This window comes from Triplophysa rosa, linkage group LG6, assembly GCF_024868665.1.
Source record: "Triplophysa rosa linkage group LG6, Trosa_1v2, whole genome shotgun sequence".
Classification (NCBI taxonomy): Eukaryota; Metazoa; Chordata; class Actinopteri; order Cypriniformes; family Nemacheilidae; genus Triplophysa; species Triplophysa rosa.
The window spans coordinates 4,860,536-4,880,562 of NC_079895.1; the positions used below are offsets into that span (position 1 = coordinate 4,860,536).

Sequence of the window (20,027 nt, forward strand, 5' to 3'; positions counted from 1 at the left end):
TCATGTAACAATGATTTCGGTTTTCCACCACACATATTGTGTTCCATATGTGTTGATTATCCATTTCTCTCTGTTGTTATAGTTCTTCCAAGCTGTGACTTAAGAGAGTTGCCGAATTTGAACTACATAGCAAAAGAGGGAAGCAATGTTCGACTCAAGATACCTATCAGTGGAAAACCTGTCCCTGTAGTCACATGGAAGAAGGGAGAGGAGGAAAATCTCACAGATACAGGAAGAGTGTGTGTGGAATCTACAGCTGTAAATACAACTCTCTTGATTCGTGACTGTCAGAGGAATGATGCCTCAAAATACACCATCACTCTTCGCAACACTGCTGGAACAAAAGAGTCCACCATTTTTGTCAGAGTTGTTGGTAAACCAGGAATTCCAACTGGAACAATCAAGTTCAAGGAAGTGACTGCAGATGGTGCAACCTTAAAATGGGGTGCTCCTAAAGATGATGGCGGATCAGAAGTTACCAATTACATTCTTGAGAAACGTGATTCCATTACTAATATGTGGGTCACCGTGTCCTCAGCTGTGGACACAAACAGTTTCAGAGTGGCAGGTCTCCATGAGGGTACTGAGTATATCTTTAGAGTTAGTGCCGAAAACAAATATGGAATTGGTGAGGGCCTCAAATCAGAGCCTATGATTGCCAAGCATCCATTCAGTAAGTGGATTTCAGAACATTTTTGTCAGTATAATTTGAATATTATAAATAATATGAATTTATAAATATGAAAGTAAAACAATCTCACTCTCTTACTTACAATTACTTCATCAGATGTACCAGATTCACCTCCTCCACCACAAGTCATGAGTATGCGTCATGATTCAGCAACACTTGAATGGTCTGATCCAAGGAAAACTGGAGGCTCATCAATCACAGGTACAGAAATAAAATAAAAAATTTGGAGATTGCTCACAGTTAGTTGGAATAAAATAACAATAAATAAATCAACCCTCAAATTATTGGATAGATAAAAACTATTTTCGCTTGCAGGTTACAATATTGAATTCAAGGAGAAAAATAGCATGTTGTGGAAAAGAGCAAACCCAACTCCCTTGAAGATGAGGGATTTCAAAGTGACTGGTCTAACTGAGGGTCTAGAGTATGAGTTTAGAGTTATGGCTATAAATTTGGCTGGTGTTGGAAAGCCAAGTCTTCCAACTGAGGCATTGGTTGCCTTGGATCCAGTAGGTAAGTAAGGCATTTTTAAAGGCCTTAACATATCATACTATATAAATATAAATTACCCCAAAATAATTAGGGCTCATTTTTAATAATTTGCTTGAACATTATAGATGCACCTGGCAAACCTGATGTGATCAGCATCACTAGAAGCACTGTAACACTTCAATGGACCGAACCTCAGTATGATGGTGGACACAGACTTACAGGATACATTGTTGAAAGACGTGATCTCCCGGCTAAGGTCTGGGTAAAGGCTAACACAGTGAATGTTGTTGATTGTGCATATACTGTAACTGACTTGCAGGAGGGTTGCAAGTATGAATTTAGAATCAGAGCCAAGAATGCTGCTGGATCACTAAGTCCACCCTCGGAACAAACTGATACCCTTATGTGCACTGATGAATATGGTAAGCCTCAGTTTGTTTGTCTAGTGTATGTATCTTGAGGTAATAATGTTCAGTTTCATTTTTACCTTAGCAATGATTAACCTATGCACTGTTTGTTTTGCAGCGGCACCAACCATTACTATTGATCCTACAGTTAAGGAGGGGCTTACTGTCAGAGCTGGTGATAACATTGTCATCACAGCAACGAGCATTGTGGGCAAACCTCAACCAACCTCTGTGTGGTCAAAGGGTGGAAAATACTTCAAGCCATCAGATGTCTGTCAAATAGAAACTACCCCATCCTCTTCTACTCTTTCTATTAAGTATGCAAGTAGGAAGGAATCAGGAGAGTACACAATTACAGCAAGTAACCCATTTGGTGTCAAAGAGGAGAATGTTAAAGTGACAGTTTTGGATGTTCCTGGGCCACCAGGACCAGTTGAAGCAAGTGGAGTTTCTTCTGAAAAGGTCACTCTGACATGGACACCACCTCATGAGGATGGTGGATCGCCAATTAAGTACTACACATTGGAGAAAAGAGAAACAAGCCGTCTACTTTGGACAATTCTTGCTGAAAAGGTTATTGACTGCCACTTTGTGGCCAATAAACTTATCCAGGGAAATGAGTACATCTTCCGTGTTTCTGCTGTCAACAGTTCTGGAGCTGGTGATCCTTGCCATTCTGAGCCAGTCAAAATGGTTGATAGCTATGGTATGTGTCTTTTTCTGTTTTTCTTTTGTGGGTGGCACAACACAGCTGGATATATACACATATATGTAATACAATTCCTATTAAAGATATGCTTTATTTCAGGTCCTCCAGGCCCTCCAGCTAGACCAGAGGTAGAAAATGTTGGTGGAAATTCTGTTACCATTGCATGGAAAAGACCATCTGAGGATGGTGGCAGTAACATAACAGGCTACATGGTGGAGAGGAAGGAAAAGAAGGGTATGAGATGGACACGAGCATCAAAGACAGCAATTACAGACCTCCACTTTGAAGTGAAAGGATTAAAAGAGGCAGTTGAATATGAATTTAGAGTAGCTGCTGAGAATAAGGCAGGTTTTGGAGAGCCAAGTGAGCCTTCACTGCCTGTGAGGACCAAGCTTGTCGCTGGTAAGTATATAGATTTTTTTTATCAGCTACAATTATTACATAGATGTTCCTAAAATGTATCCTATCAATTCCCAGATGTTCCTGGACCACCAGTCAACCCTCGAGTCACTGACACAACAAAAACAACAGCCGAATTGCACTGGGGCAAACCACTTAGTGATGGTGGCATGGAAGTCACAGGATACCTTGTTGAACACAAAAAAGGGGGAGAAGAAGAATGGGTGAAAGACACAGCTACAACTTTAAGGATCACAGAGTTTGTTGTGCCTGATTTGCATGCTGGAGCCAAGTATCACTTCAGAATTAGTGCAGTGAATGCAATGGGTGTTAGTGAACCAGTGCAAACTGAGGATCTTGTTGAAATTATCGAACGAGAAGAAGTACCTGATCTAGAACTTGATGTAGAACTCAGGAGAACATTAGTTGTTAGGGCAGGTGCCTCCATTCGTATATTTGTTCCTATTAAAGGTCGTCCAACACCTACAGTGACTTGGACCAAAGAGGATGCACCACTGAGGACTCGTGCAAACATTGATAATACCGAATCATACACTTTATTGGTCATACCTGATTGCAATAGGCGTGATGCAGGAAAATATGACTTGACATTGAAGAATGCTACTGGAACGAAGACTGCCTCTGTGAATGTGAGAGTGTTGGACTCTCCTGGACCTCCTCTGAATCTAAAACCGACAGCAATTGACAAAGAGAGCATCACTTTGCAATGGGAAATGCCTCTTATTGACGGAGGTGCAAAGATTACCAATTACATAATTGAGAAAAGAGAGTCTACTCGGAAAGCATATGCTGCAGTAATCACCCAATGTGCGACGTGCTCTGTTAGAGTTTCTGATTTAGGAGAGGGGTTAGAATACTATTTCAGAGTTTCTGCTGAAAATGAGTATGGCATTGGTGAAGCAGTTGAAACCCCAGACCCCATCAGAGTATCTCAGGCACCAACACCACCACAAAATGTCACTTTTACTGATGTCACAAAGAACTCCGTCAACCTTGCATGGACAAAACCAAAACATGATGGTGGAAGTAGAGTTACTGGCTATGTAGTTGAGGCACAAAAGAAAGGAACAGATCAGTGGGCCCATGTTACAACTGTTAAGACTCTGGACTTTACTGTAAAAAATCTTAATGAAAATGAAGAGTATGTGTTCTGTGTAATGGCCGTGAACAGTTCTGGCCGAAGTCTGCCTCGTTTAAGCAGGCCTGTTGTTATCAGAGAACGAAGTTCAGAGCCAGAATTTGATCTTCGTGGTGTTTGTCAGAAGATGGTTATCGCCAAGGCTGGTGAAAATATAAAGGTTGAAGTGCCTGTTTATGGACGTCCTAAGCCAACAGTTTCGTGGCAAAAAGACAATCAACCCCTCAAAGTTACACAACGGACAATGACTGAAAATACCTCCAACTCAACTATCCTGATCATAAATGAATGTTTAAGGAGTGACAGCGGAGCATACTCAATGACAGGAAAGAACATAGTTGGTTCAGTCACAGACAGCATAACAGTGAAAGTGCATGATGTGCCTGGACCACCAAAGGGGCCAATTAAACTGGACAAAATATCACGTACGTTCATTGAGTTCTCATGGGACACTCCTGAAAATGATGGAGGAGTGCCAATCAATAACTATGTAGTTGAAATAAGGGAAACTACTAGTCAGACATGGACAGAACTTTCCTCATTGATCATTCGCACAACATTTAAAGCAACACGTTTAACAACAGGTGTTGAGTACCAGTTCCGTGTCAAGGCCAAAAATAGATATGGCACAGGACCTCCAATAACCTCAGAGGCAGTGGTTGCTGCATATCCATTTAAGGTGCCTGGGCCACCAGGAACACCCAACGTTGTTGCTTTCACAAAGGATAAAATGACAATTGGCTGGAACGAGCCTGTTTCTGATGGTGGAAGTGAAGTCATTGGTTACCATGTTGAGAGGAAAGAGAGGAACAGTATTATCTGGCACAGGATTAGCAAGGCACTTGTGGTTGGAAATCTTTTCATGTCCACTGGTCTAGAGGATGGTGTTGCATATGAATTCCGTGTGATTGCTGAAAACATAGCTGGAATTGGGAAACCAAGCAAAGCTTCTGAACCAATGCTTGCTCTTGATCCAGTGGATCCACCTGGTCAACCTGTCCCTGTCCAAGTGTCCAAAAATGCCATCACTATTCAGTGGACAAAACCAGAGTATGATGGTGGATTCAAGATTACAGGATATACTGTAGAAAAGAGAGACATTCCAGCTGGACGCTGGATACGAGCTAACTTCACAAATATTATTGAAACCACTTTCACTGTAAGTGGTCTAACGCAAGATTCATCTTATGAATTCCGTATACTTGCACGGAATTCTGCTGGTGCTGTTAGTAATCCATCAGAGTCATCAGATCCAATTATTTGCAAAGATGACATTGTAGAACCAAGAATTATGGTTGATGTCAAATTTAAAGATGTTGTACTTGTCAAAGCTGGAGACGCCTTCAAACTTGAAGCTGATGTTGCAGGCCAACCATTACCATCCATGGTTTGGACCAAAGACGGAAAAGATGTTGAAAGCACATCCAAACTACAAATTAAAATGACAGATCTTACAGCAGGATTAATCAACAAGGATTCTGTTAGAAGGGATGGTGGTGAATTTGTTCTGACAGCAACAAATGTTGGTGGTTTTGCAAAGCATGTCTTCAATGTGAAGGTTCTTGATAGACCAGGACCACCTAGGGGACCTCTGGCAGTTTCAGGTATTACTGCAGAAAAATGCACACTCACATGGAATCCACCTGAAGATGATGGCGGTGCAAACATTGAACATTATATTATTGAAAAACGTGAATCAAGCAGACTTGCTTGGACAGTTGTGGCATCAGGCTTACAGGTTAACCAGTATGAAGTAAAAAAATTGCTTAAAGGAAATGAATACATTTTCAGAGTAATAGCTGTTAACAAGTATGGTATTGGAGAACCTCTAGAGTCTGAGGCAACAATTGCAGAAAACCCATATCTACCACCAAGTCCTCCACAAACACCTGAGATAACAGCTGTCACCAAGGATTCAATGGTCCTCTGTTGGGGGGCACCATCTAGCAATGGTGGAAGTGAAATTACCAGTTATCGCATTGAGAAGAGAGATAGGATTGGTTTGCGTTGGGTTAAATGTAACAAAAAGAATGTTACTGACCTGCATTTCAAGGTTACTGCCCTCGTCCCAGGCCATGAATATGAATTCAGAGTTTTTGCAGAAAATGCAGCAGGAATAAGTGAACCAAGTCCTTCATCACCATTTGTGAAGGCCACAGACGCTCTTTTCAAACCAGGGCCCCCTGGCAACCCAAGAATCCTGGACACGACAAGTTCTTCCATCACACTTGCATGGAACAAACCAGTTTATGATGGTGGTTCTGAAATCACAGGGTACATTGTTGAGACCTGTCTCCCTGGAATTGAGGAAGAAGAATGGACAATTGTCTCCCCTAAAGAAGGGGTAAAGGGGACATCGTTTACAATTACAAATCTTAAAGAAAATCAGGAATACAAAATCAATGTGTCAGCTCTAAATAGTGAGGGTATTGGAGAAGCAGGATCTGTTCCTGGGTCACCCAAAGCAGAGGAGAGACTCATACCTCCAGAAGCTGATCTTGATGCTGAACTTCGCAAGATTATAAACATCAGAGCTTGCAATACACTGAGACTTTTTGTGCCATTTAGAGGTAGACCAACACCTGAGGCCAAATGGTCAAGAGAGAATGATGAACCTTTGGATAGAGCTACTATTGAAACTACATCTTCCTTTACATCACTCGTTGTCGGAAATGTGAATCGATTTGACAGTGGCAAATACAGTTTGACTGTGGAAAACAGCTCTGGAACAAAGACAGTTTCTGTGATTGTTAGAGTTTTAGACACACCTGGAGCACCACAAAACCTAAAAATCAGTAAGGTCACTAAAGAATCTGTGTCACTTGTGTGGGACCCTCCGCTAAATGATGGTGGCTCAAAAATTAAGAATTATGTTGTTGAAAAGCGTGAGGCAACCAGAAAGGCATATGCTACAGTTAATGCCCTCTGTCAAAAAACTACTTGCACAATTGATCAACTCCAAGAAGGGTGTAACTATTATTTCAGAGTTCTTGCAGAAAATGAATATGGCATTGGTCTTCCTATTGAGACTGGTGAATCAGTCAAAGTGTCTGAGAAGCCACTTCCTCCGGGCAAGATTACACTTCAAGATGTAACAAAGACAAGTGTCACATTGTCATGGGAGAAACCAGAACATGATGGAGGAAGTAGAGTGGTTGCATATGTTGTTGAGATGCAAAGTAAAGGCATTGAGAAATGGACGCAAGCTGTGATTGTTAAGGTACCTGAAGCGGTTATTAATGGACTTGTACCTGGTGAGGAGTATATGTTCCGTGTTTCTGCAAGGAATGAAAAGGGAACCAGTGATCCTCGTCAAATTGGTGTGCCTGTGATTGCAAAGGACCTTGTAATTGTTCCATCTGCTAAGCTGTTGTTCTCAACATTCAGTGTCCTGGCAGGAGAGGATTTAACAATTGATGTTCCATATATAGCTCGTCCCAAGGCCACCATTTCATGGCTGAAGGAAGCAGCTCCACTTAAACGAACAACCAGGGTAAACTTTTCTTCTACCGATTCACAGCTCAGTCTAGTAATCAAAGAGGCTTGTAGAGATGATGTTGGCCAATATAGCATTAAGCTATCAAACACAGCTGGTGAGACAACAGTGGATATTGGAATTGTTGTTCTTGACAAACCTGGTCCACCAACAGGCCCTGTTAAAGTTGAAGATGTAACATCGGACAGTGTTACTATTTACTGGAAGCCACCAGAGTATGATGGAGGCTGCACAATTAACAATTATATAGTAGAAAAGAGAGACACATCCACAACTAATTGGAAGATTGTTGCAGCAAATCTAGCAAGAACTCAAATTAAAGCAGGAAGACTCAAAACAGGCTCTGAATATCAATTCAGAATTGCAGCAGAGAACAGATATGGCAAAAGCTCTCTCCTTGTGTCTGAATGTGTTATTGCACAGTACCCTTACAAACTACCAGGGCCCCCTGGAACACCTTTTATACAATCTTCCACAAAGGATAGTATGGTGGTGGTGTGGAATGAACCTGTCATTGACGGTGGAAGCACCATTTTAGGATATCACCTTGAACGGAAAGAGAGAAATAGCATTCTTTGGATTAAATTGAACAAAAGTCTAATCCAAGACACAACTTTCAAGACCACAGGTCTTGAGGAAGGCCTGGAGTATGAGTTTAGAGTTTATGCTGAGAACATTGTTGGTATTGGGAAGGCTAGCAAAATCTCAGAAGGCTACATTGCCAGAGATCCTTGTGATCCTCCTGGAACACCTGAAGCAGTTAAGATAACTAAGAGTTCAATTACAATCGAATGGACCAAGCCAGAGTATGATGGTGGAAGCAAAGTCACTGGCTACATTGTAGAGAAGAAGGAATTGCCTGAGGGACGATGGATAAAAGCAAATTTCACTAATGTTATAGAGACAGAGTATACTGCAACTGGTCTCACAGAGGATCAGAAATACGAGTTCCGTGTCATTGCAAGAAATGCTGCTGGAGTCTTCAGTCATCCTTCATATAGCACTGGGCCTATCGTGGCAAAAGATGAGATAGAACCACCACGTATCAGCATAAATCCAGAGTACACTCAGACTATTTTAGTAAATGCAGGAGACAACTTTAAGATTGATGCAGATGTTCATGGAAAACCAGCCCCTACAATCCACTGGATGAAGGGTGAGCAGGAACTTGGAAACACTATACATCGTGAAATTAAAAACACAGAGAGCTTTACTTGTCTCACTGTTAAAGAGGCCAAACTTGCTGATGGAGGTCAATATACTCTACTGCTAAGAAATCCAGGTGGTGAGAAAGTTGTCCAAGTCAATGTCAGTGTCCTAGATAAACCTGGACCACCAGAGGGACCTATCTCCATCGCTGGTGTTACCAGTGAGCAATGCTTTCTTGCTTGGAAACCACCTAAACAGGATGGCGGCAGCAAGATCACTCATTATATTGTTGAAAAGAGAGAGACTAGCCGACTACTATGGACTGTGGTTGAGCCCAAAGTACAAGCTGAAAATCTTAAAGCAACAAAACTCCTAGAAGGAAATGAATACATTTTCAGAGTTTTCCCAGTGAACAAATTTGGCGTTGGTGAACCACTACAGTCAAGTGCAGTTATTATTAAGAACCCATTCACACCTCCAGATGCACCAAAAGGAGTGGAAGTCTCTGAAGTCAAGAAAGATTCAATGGTCTTAACCTGGGAGGCCCCAACAAATGATGGTGGCACACCTATCACTGGATATATTATTGAAAAACATGACAAAGAAGGTGTTAGGTGGACGAGATGCAACATGCACACAGTTACTAACCTTACATTCAAGGTTACTGGACTCCTTGAGAACCACCTTTATGAATTCAGAGTCGCTGCTGAAAATGCTGCTGGGGTTGGTGAGACAAGTTCTGCAACTGTATTCTATAAAGCTGTGGATCCTATATTTAAGCCAGGGCCACCAAATAATCCAAAACTGATAGACATGACTAAATCAACTGTTATACTTGCATGGGGAAAGCCTATATATGATGGTGGCTGTGAAATCCAAGGATATATTGTTGAAGCATGTGAAGTAAAAGCAGCTGTAGAGGGTGTAAAAGCTCCAGAAGAAGGCAAGGCTGTGGAGGAGTCAGCAGTTGTTGAGGAATGGACAATGTGTACCCCACCAACAGGTGTTAAACTGACACGCTTTACTGTAGAAAATTTAAAAGAAAAACAGGAATATAAATTCAGGGTTTGTGCAGTTAACAAGGTTGGTGTTGGGGATCAAGCTGATGTTGCTGGGCCCATTCTGCCAGAGGACAAAATTGAGGAACCAGATCTTGATATTGATCCTGAGTTTAGAAAGCTTGTCCGCATTAAAGCTGGAGGTTCTCTTAGGATGTTCGTTCCTTTCAGAGGAAGACCAACCCCAAAAATCAAATGGGAAAAGGATGCTGGACAAATAAAGGAAACGGCACAGATTGAGACGACCAGCAGTCACACTTATCTTGTGATTGATCATATTAACAGAGCAGACAGTGGTAAATACACTGTGACTGCAGAAAACTCTGCTGGTGCAAAATCTGAAACTATTAGTGTCAAAGTCCTTGACACACCAAGTGCTCCACTCCAACTTAAAGTGAAAGAAATTAAAAAGGAATCAGTTACTCTTACATGGGAGCCTCCATCTATGGACGGTGGTGCAAAGATAAAAAATTACATTGTTGAGAAGCGTGAGAGCACTAGAAAAGCATTCTCTGCTGTTGTGACAAACTGCCACAAGGTTTCATGGAAAATTGAACCACTTCAAGAGGGCTGCAGTTACTATTTCAGAGTGCTTGCAGAAAATGAGCATGGTGTAGGGTTACCTGCAGATATTATAGATCCTATAAAGGTTTCAGAGGTGCCACAGTGTCCTGGAAAATTAAGTGTTGTAGATGTTACTAAAACAAGTGTGTCTCTTGCTTGGGAGAAGCCCATTCATGATGGTGGCAGTAGAATTCTTCAGTATCTTGTTGAAATGCAAGTCAAGGGTAATGAGAAATGGTCTGGCTGTGCCAATGTAAAAACATTAGAAGCTGTGATTAGTAATTTGAACCCTGGAGAAGAGTACACTTTTAGAGTAATTGCTGTCAATGAAAAAGGAAAGAGTGACCCAAGAACACTTGCTGTCCCAGTGCAAGCAAAGGACCTTGTCTTTGGGCCTGATGTAAGACCTGCATTCAGCAGTTACAGTGTTCTTGTTGGAGAAGATCTCCAAGTTGAAATTCCAATTTTTGGACGTCCAAAACCAAAGATTACATGGACAAAGGATGGTGCAGCCCTTAAATTCACAACAAGGGTTAACATTTCTAGTACAATGCACCGTACTATTCTTAGCATTAAAGAAGCAGCAAGAGAAGATGGTGGAATGTATGGAATAAATGTGTCTAATACTGTCGGACAGAAAGATGCCACTATTGAAATCATCCCTCTTGATAAGCCTGGCCCGCCAACTGGTCCTGTGCGATTTAATGAGATAACTGTGTCAAGTGTTAAATTGTCATGGGATCCTCCTAAGTTTACTGGTGGTTGTCCTATTTCAAATTACATTGTGCAAAAACGAGATACAACGACCACAACATGGGAGAATGTTGCCATATCAGTAGCAAGAACAACACTGAAGGTACCGCGACTAAAGACTGGTGCTGAATATCAATTCAGAATCATTGCCCAAAACAGGTATGGCAAGAGTTATGCTTTGGACTCTTCTGCTGTGGTTGCCCAGTATCCTTACAGAGAACCAGGACCACCAGGAACTCCTTTTGTGTCATCCCTATCCAAGGACCATATGATTGTTGAATGGCATGAACCAGTTTCAGATGGAGGTAGCAACGTTATTGCATACCATCTTGAGAGGAAGGAGAGAAACAGCATTATTTGGACAAAGATAAACAAGACATTAATCCAAGAAACAAGATTCAAAACCTTTCCTTTAGAAGAGGGTGTTGAATATGAGTTCAGAGTTTATGCTGAAAATATTGTTGGCATTGGCAGATGTAGTAAAATCTCTGAGGGCTTTGTTGCACGTGATCCATGTGATCCGCCTGGAACCCCAGAATCTATCCATGTCAGTAAGACTTCCATAACCATCCAGTGGACAAAACCAGAGTATGATGGTGGAAGTGTTATCACTGGTTATACTGTGGAGAAACGTGATCTCCCAGAGGGGCGCTGGATGAAAGCAAGCTTCACAAATGTCATTGAAACCAATTTTACTGTCACCAGCTTAACAGAAGGTGCCAAGTACGACTTCAGGGTAATTGCAAAAAATGCAGCTGGCACTATCAGCAAACCATCTTATAACAGTGGACCTATTGCTGCATTAGATGAGGTAGAGCCACCAAAGTTCTCAATTGACCCAGAATACACACAAGCACTTATTGTGAATGCTGGAGATGCATTTAAGCTTGATGCTGACGTCTACGGTAAGCCAGTTCCCACAATACAGTGGTTTATGAATGAGAGGGAGCTTGACAACACACTTAGATGTGACATCAAGAATACTGATAATAGAGCATTTATCATGGTAAAAGATGCAACCAGACAAGATGGTGGAAACTACACTCTTCAGATCACTAATATTGCTGGCTCACAAACTGTTCCGTTCCAAGTGAAAGTGCTTGATAAGCCAGGTCCTCCAGAGGGGCCTCTTCATGTCACAGGTGTCTCCAGCAATAAATGCACTCTATCTTGGCATGCTCCACAAGACGATGGAGGAAACACCATCACTCATTACATTATTGAGAGACGTGAGACAAGTCGCCTTGCTTGGACTGTGGTCAGTAATGACTGTAGAACAACAGTATACAAAGTGACAAAGCTCCTGGAAGGTAATGAATATATATTCCGTGTCATGGCTGCCAACAGTTACGGTGTTGGTGAGCCACTTACCACACCATCCATAATTATGAAAGATCCATTTGGTCACCCTGGATCACCACAAATTATTGAGGTAACAAATATAGCGAGGGATTCTATGACTGTTTGTTGGAATGCACCAGATACTGATGGTGGAAGTGAAATTCTTGGTTACATCATTGAGAAAAGAGACAGATCTGGAATTAAATGGACAAGATGCAACAGACAGAAAGTCACAGATGTATGTTTCAGAGTGCAAGGGCTAATTGAGGATCATGAATATGAATTTAGAGTATCTGCTGAAAATGCAGCTGGAATTGGAGAGCCAAGCTTGCCAACTTCATACTACAAGGCTTGTGATCCCAAATACAAACCCGGCCCACCCGTGAATGCACATGTTATTGATACAACAAAGTCTTCGATTACAGTGGCATGGGGAAAACCCCTTAATGATGGTGGATGTGAACTTCAGGGATATATTGTTGAGATCTGCAAAGCTGAAGAGGAGGAATGGGTTATGTGCACCCCCCCTACTGGCTTACGTGTTAACAAATTTGAAATTACAAAGTTAACAGAACAGCATGAATATAAGATTCAAATATGTGCCATCAATAAAATGGGTGTTGGAGAACCCTCTGCTATTCCAGGTACTGCCAAACCTGAGGACAAGCTAGAAGTCTCTGAAATTCACCTTGATTCAGAGCTGAGAAAAGGCATTGTTGTTCGTGCTGGAGGATCAGTTAGAATTAATGTACCGTTTAAAGGTAGGCCAATACCAAATGTGAAATGGACTAAAGATGAAGGTGAGCTGTCAGAAAAGACTGTGGTTGAAAAAGGTCTTAACTTCACCCAGCTATCAATCGACTCCTGTGATAGAAGGGACTCTGGAAAATACGCTGTAACTTTGGAGAACAGCAGTGGCTCTGTATCTGATTTTGTTATAGTCAAAGTGTTAGATACTCCTGGAGCCCCACTGAACCTTGTTGTTAAAGATATCAAGACAGACTCTGTCACTCTTGTTTGGGAACCACCACTTATTGATGGAGGTGCAAAGATCAAGAATTATGTTGTTGACAAGCGTGAATCCACAAGAAAGGCTTATGCAAATGTAACAGCCAAGTGCAGCAATACAACTTATAAGGTGGAAAATCTTGCAGAAGGGGCCATGTATTACTTCAGAGTAATGGCTGAAAATGAATATGGTGTTGGTTTACCAGTAGAAACAAAGACTGCTTCAAAGGCCTCTGAAGTACCTCAGCCAGTTGGGAAGGTAATGTTGACTGATGTGACTAAAGGAAGCGCATCACTGGCCTGGGAAAAACCAGAGCATGATGGTGGCAGTAGGATTGGTGGCTATTTGATTGAAATGCAGCCAAAAGGAACTGACAAATGGGGTGTAGCAACAAACGTGAAGACATGTGAAGGAACTGTCACTGGACTTACTGCTGGTCAGGAATATATGTTCCGTGTTCTGGCATACAATGAGAAAGGAAAAAGTGAACCAAAGCCCCTTGCTGCTCCTGTTATTGCCAATGACCTCACAATTGAGCCAAGCTTTAAGTTGCAGTTCAATACATATAGTATCAAAGCTGGAGCTGATTTCAAACTTGAAATACCAATTTTTGGACGTCCAAAACCAAAGATCGCCTGGACAAAGGATGAGCAGTCACTTAAAGTAACATCCAGAGTTACTACTACAAACACATCAACATCTACAATCCTACAAATTACTGAAGCCTGTAAGGATGACCTTGGAAAGTATGCAGTTGCAGCAACTAACAGTGTTTGTGCAGTTACAGAAGATATTGGCATCATAATCCTTGATAAACCTGGTCCACCCACAGGACCAGTAAAAGTAAATGAAGTCAGCAATAACTCTGTTTCCATCTCATGGGAACCACCAGAGTATACAGGAGGCTGCCAAGTAAAGCATTATATTGTTGAAAAGCGAGACACTACTGAAACAACTTGGCAGGTTGTTGCTGGCTCAGTTGCAAGGACTTCTCTGAAAATTACCAAGTTAAAAACAGGTGCTGAGTATCAATTTAGAGTCATTGCTGAAAACAGATATGGTAAAGGTTCTCCCTTGGACTCAAAGTCAATTGTTGTACAGTATCCTTACAAAACCCCTGGGCCTCCTGGAACACCAAATGTGAAGTCTGCCACTAAGGACCAAATGGTAATTGAGTGGAATGAGCCAGTTAATGATGGTGGTAGCTCAGTAATTGGTTACCACATTGAGAACAAAGAAAGAACAAGTATTTTATGGACAAAATTAAACAAAACTCTTATCACTGATACCACATTCAAGATATGCAATCTTGAAGAAGGCATTGGATATGAATTTAGGGTATATGCAGAAAACATTGTTGGTATTGGCAGAGCAAGCAAAGTTTCAGACAGCTTTGTTGCCCGTGACCCATGTGATCCACCAGGTACTCCTGAGGCTGTGGCCATATCAAAGAACTACATTACGATTCAGTGGACAAAGCCTCAATATGATGGTGGCAGCAAAGTGACTGGATATATTGTTGAAAGGAGAGACTTGCCTGAGGGCCGATGGATGAGGGCAAACTTTACAAATGTAATTGAAACAGAATTTACAATTACAGGCTTGACAGTAGGTAGTCAGTATGAATTTAGAGTAATTGCAAGAAATGCAGCTGGTGTCTTCAGTGAGTCTTCTGACAGCACTGGACCAATTACTGCTACAGACGAAATCGAACCTCCTAACGTTTCAATGGATCCCAAGTACAACGATGTTATTGTTGTCAATGCTGGAGACCATTTAGTTTTGGATGCAGATATCCATGGAAAACCCACACCTGATATCCAGTGGCTAAAAGAAGGAAAAGAAATGCTTAAGACACTGCGCATTGAAGTAAAAAGTACCCAGAAATATGCTTCTATTACAATCAAAGACTGTACAAGATTAGATAGTGGACATTATGATCTTGTATTGAGTAACAGTGGTGGAACAAAAACAGTTCCAATAACAGTAAAAGTTCTTGACAGACCAGGTCCACCAACTGGACCATTGCGTATAACTGGTGTCATGTCTGATAAATGTAACCTGTTCTGGTCGGAGCCCTCTCAGAATGGTGGTGCCAATATCTCTCATTATATTCTTGAGAAAAGGGAAACTAGCAGGCTGTCATGGACCGTTGTTGATTCCAACATTCCAACTGTGAGTTATAAGGTGACAAAACTTCTGCCAGGTGATGAGTATATCTTTAGAGTTATGGCTGTCAACAAATATGGAGTCGGTGAACCATCGGAATCTGAGGCAGTTATTGCACGCAATCCATATAAGCCCCCAAGTGCACCATCAACACCGGAGGCAAGAGAGACAACAAAGGATTCAATGACTTTATCATGGAATGCACCTGAGAGTGATGGTGGAACAGAAATTACAGGTTATCACTTGGAGAAGCGTGATAAAGATGGTGTGAGGTGGACAAAATGCAACCGACAGAAGTTGACTGATTTGTACTTCAAAGTAACCGGCCTGTCAGAGGGACATTTCTATGAGTTCCGTGTTGCTGCTGAGAATGAAGCAGGTATGGGAGAATTTAGTGATTTGTCTCTGTTTTATAGAGCAATCAATGCCACAACTCCACCAGGTCCACCTCATCATCCTAAAGTGACCAATCACACAAGCTCATCTATATCTTTATCTTGGAGAAAACCTTCTACTGATGGTGGATCATATGTTAAAGGTTACATTGTTGAGATGAAAGAAGTTTCTTCAGAGGACTGGATCATATGCACACCTCCAGCTGGTATACAAGCAACATGCCTCACAGTTGAAAACCTGAAGGAGAATGCGGAGTATAACTTCAGAGTCTGTGCAATAAATTCTGAAGGAGTTGGTGAACCTGCTGATGTTCATGGCTCAGTGACTGCATCTGAAAAAATTGAAGCACCTGAGATTGAACTTGATGCTGACCTCAGAAAGGTTGTCTCTGTCCGTGCAGGGGGATCCCTTCGCCTTTTCATTACAATTCGAGGTAGACCTGAGCCATCTATCAAATGGGAAAAGGAGGATGGAGCTCTAACCGAACGTGCCCAGATCGAGTCCACAGGTTCATATACCATGCTTGTAATTGATCATGTCAATAGATTTGACAGTGGTAAATATGTCTTGACTCTTGAAAATAAGAGTGGAACAAAATCTGCATTTGTCAATGTCAGGGTGCTTGACACACCAAGTGCTCCACAGAAGTTTGAAGTGAAAGATGTCAAGAAAGACTCAGTGTCTCTCTGTTGGGAGCCACCCCTTACAGATGGTGGAGTTAAAATAACTAATTACGTTGTTGAGAAGCGAGAATCTACAAGGAAGGCTTATACAACTGTCACAAGCAACTGCACAAAAACCTTCTTTAAAGCTGATGAATTGCAGGAGGGAGGCATTTTCTACTTCCGTGTGTGTGCTGTTAATGAGTATGGCTTTGGTATGATGGCAGAGACAAAAAGTCCTATTAAGGTAGCACAGCCGCCTAAGCCCCCAGGAAAAGTAAATCTTGTGGATGTCACAAAGAATAGTGTGACACTTTGTTGGGTGAAGCCTGTCCATGACGGAGGCAGCAAAATAATCTGCTACAACGTAGAGATGCAACACAAGGGCAGTGACAAATGGGGTGTAAGCTGCACAGTTAAGGTCCCAGAGGCCACTGTAAGCAACCTCACGCCTAATGAAACATACTCATTTAGAGTTATTGCACTAAATGAGAAAGGCAAGAGTGAGCCCCAAGAACTTGGCGTGCCTGTTGTAGCTAAAGATATTGAAATTGAACCCTCAGTCCATCTGCTGTTCAATACTTTTAGTGTTAAAGCTGGAGATGACCTTACCGTGGAAGTTCCTGTAAGAGGCAGACCTAAGCCAGTTGTCTCATGGAAGAAGGATGGCCTTCTTCTGAGGCAAACAACCTCTCTTTCAATCATCAACACTCTAGTGTCAAGCAAAATTGTAATCAAAGAAGCTGCCATTGAGCATGTTGGTAAATATGAACTCACACTTGCTAATACAGCAGGCACCATCTCCACCGATATCGCTGTTGTTGTCCTGGATAAACCAAGTCCGCCAGCTTCAGTAAAAGTTGATGCTGTGACTTCTGACAGTATTACATTGTCATGGACCCCACCAGAGTATGATGGTGGATGCTCAATTAACAATTACATTGTGGAGAAGAGAGATACCAATACAACAGAGTGGCAGATTGTTTCAACAAATGTTGCCAGAACATCAATTAAGGTTCCTAGATTGACACAAGGTTCTGAGTACCAGTTCCGTATCTATGCAGTGAACCGTTATGGAAAGAGTAAGCCAATTGACTCGCCGGGCATTACTGCAGAGTACACATTCAAACAGCCTGGCCCACCTTCAACACCACGTGTAGCTCATGCCACCAAAGTCTTCATGTTGGTTACATGGAATGAACCTGTTAATGATGGTGGTAGCACAGTCCTTGGATATCATTTGGAACGCAAGGAAAGAACCAGTATTCTATGGACAAAAGTGAACAGAACACTCATCAAGGACACTGAATTTAAAGTAACTGGTATTGAAGAAGGCATGATGTATGAGTTTAGGGTCTATGCTGAAAACATTGCTGGAATTGGCAAGGCAAGCAAAGCCAGTGAGGCCATAGCTGCACGAGATCCTTGTGATCCTCCTGGTCAGCCAGTGGTAACTAGCATTACCAAGTCTTCTGTATCTCTTTCTTGGGAAAAGCCTGAGTATGATGGTGGTGCCAAAGTTACTGGTTATACAATTGAACGTAGAGATCTTCCACAGGGGCGCTGGGTAAGATGCAATTTTACCAATGTTGCAGAGACCTACTTTGATGTTACTAGCCTGACGCTTGATGAGCAATATGATTTCCGTGTCATTGCAAAGAACGCTGCTGGACTATTCAGTGTGCCATCTGATAACACTGGTCCTATTACAGTTAAAGATAATGTTGATCCACCACGCATTATGATGGATGTCAAACTCCGAGATGTTGTGGTAGTAAAAGCAGGGGAAACCCTGAAGATTAATGCTGATATTGCTGGACGCCCACTTCCAGTGGCATCTTGGTCAAAGAATGAACATGAAATCGAACAGAAGGCAAGAATTCAGATAACTGGAACAGATACTAATACTATGATAGTAATTAAAGACTGCAAGAGAAGTGATTCTGGACAATACGCCTTGACATTACAAAATGTGGCAGGAAGTGTCACAACACCAGTAAATTGTGTTATTCTTGATAAACCAGGGCCTTCCGCAGGTCCATTGTCTGTTACAGGCCTCACAGCAGAGAAGTGTACATTGTCATGGGGACCACCTCAAGAAATTGGTGGTGCTGAAATAACACATTATGTTGTTGAGAAAAGAGAGACCAGCCGACTGGCATGGACACTTGTACACGGAGAGGTCAAAACTACAACTTTCAAGGTCACTAAACTGCTGAAAGGAAATGAGTATATATTCAGAGTTATGGCTGTCAACAAGTTTGGACTTGGTGAAGCACTCGAAAGTGAAATTGTAAAAGTTACTGATCCATTCACCATCCCAGCAGCTCCGACTAATGTTGAAATCATAAGTGTGACCAGTGAGTCAATGACTATTACTTGGGCAAAGCCTTGTTCTGATGGAGGCAGTGAGATCCTTGGATACATAATTGAAAGGCGAGAGAAATCTGGTCTTCACTGGGTCCGTTTAAACAGAGAGCTTGTGACAGACTTAACAGCTGAGATATCAAAAGTAAGAAGAGGATGTGAATATGAATTTAGAGTTTATGCTGAAAATGTAGCAGGTTTGAGTCCAGCCAGTGATCTGTCTGCTTCAGCACGTGCTGAAGATGAACTTCTAGTACCATCCCCACCAACTAAACCTAAGATTCTGGACTATACAAAGAATTCAATTACTATTGCCTGGAAAAAGCCTTCATCTGATGGTGGTGCAACAATTCTTGGATACAGTGTAGAATATAAGAAATCAGAGGACGAGGAGTGGGTTGTGGCTATTCAAATGACAAAGAGCAACGAATTCACTGTTTCTGGTCTTACACCTGATGCAGAGTATGTGTTTGCTGTTAAAGCAATAAACAAAATTGGTGTAAGCAAACAGTCACCTATTTCCGAGCCACAGGCAGCAACAGAGAGAAAAGAGGAGCCTGTGTTTGATGTTGACATTGAAATGCGAAAGACTTTAATTGTCAAGCATGGCAATTCATTTACTCTGACAGCACCATTTAAGGGAAAGCCAGTACCTTCCGTTACATGGAGTAAAGAGGATGTGGATCTTAAAGCAAGAGCAAGCGTTGAAACAACTAAAAACTGCACATCTATTACTATTGAGAAAGCAACAAGAAATGACTCTGGACAATACATTGTTAATTTGGACAATGGTGTTGGAACTGCATCTCTGCCAATGGTAGTCAAAGTCCTTGATTCCCCTGGATCACCAACTAATGTAAAGATTACAGAAGTCACAAAAGATTCTGTTACAGTTACTTGGGAAGCTCCAGAAAATGATGGAGGAGATGCTGTCAAAGCTTACCATGTTGAGAAACGTGAAGCCAGCAAAAAGGCCTGGGTATGCGTAACCAGCAACTGTCACAGTTTGACATACAAAGTTGAAGACTTACAAGAAGGGGCAATCTACTACTTCCGAGTTATTGGAGAAAATGAGTTTGGTGTTGGCGTACCTACTGAAACTAAAGATGGAACCAAGATTACAGGTAAGATTATTGCAAGTTTTGAATATAAGGGCTGTTTCACAATTGCTTAATTTATTCAGTGTTATCAATTTACACTTTATAC

General features: G+C 41.7%; 1 protein-coding gene across 1 annotated transcript in view; it reads left to right on the forward strand.

Moving 5' to 3' along the window:
• The window catches only part of ttn.1 (titin, tandem duplicate 1), a 132,977-nt gene that overhangs the window by 86,112 nt on the left and 26,838 nt on the right, over positions 1 to 20,027 (forward strand). Inside the window, exons 170-176 of the mRNA XM_057336724.1 lie at positions 83 to 673; positions 788 to 892; positions 1,007 to 1,204; positions 1,309 to 1,605; positions 1,709 to 2,296; positions 2,399 to 2,701; positions 2,777 to 19,945. Coding sequence (XP_057192707.1) covers positions 83 to 673; positions 788 to 892; positions 1,007 to 1,204; positions 1,309 to 1,605; positions 1,709 to 2,296; positions 2,399 to 2,701; positions 2,777 to 19,945 — 19,251 coding nt within the window. The remainder of the gene's footprint in view (positions 1 to 82; positions 674 to 787; positions 893 to 1,006; positions 1,205 to 1,308; positions 1,606 to 1,708; positions 2,297 to 2,398; positions 2,702 to 2,776; positions 19,946 to 20,027) is intronic.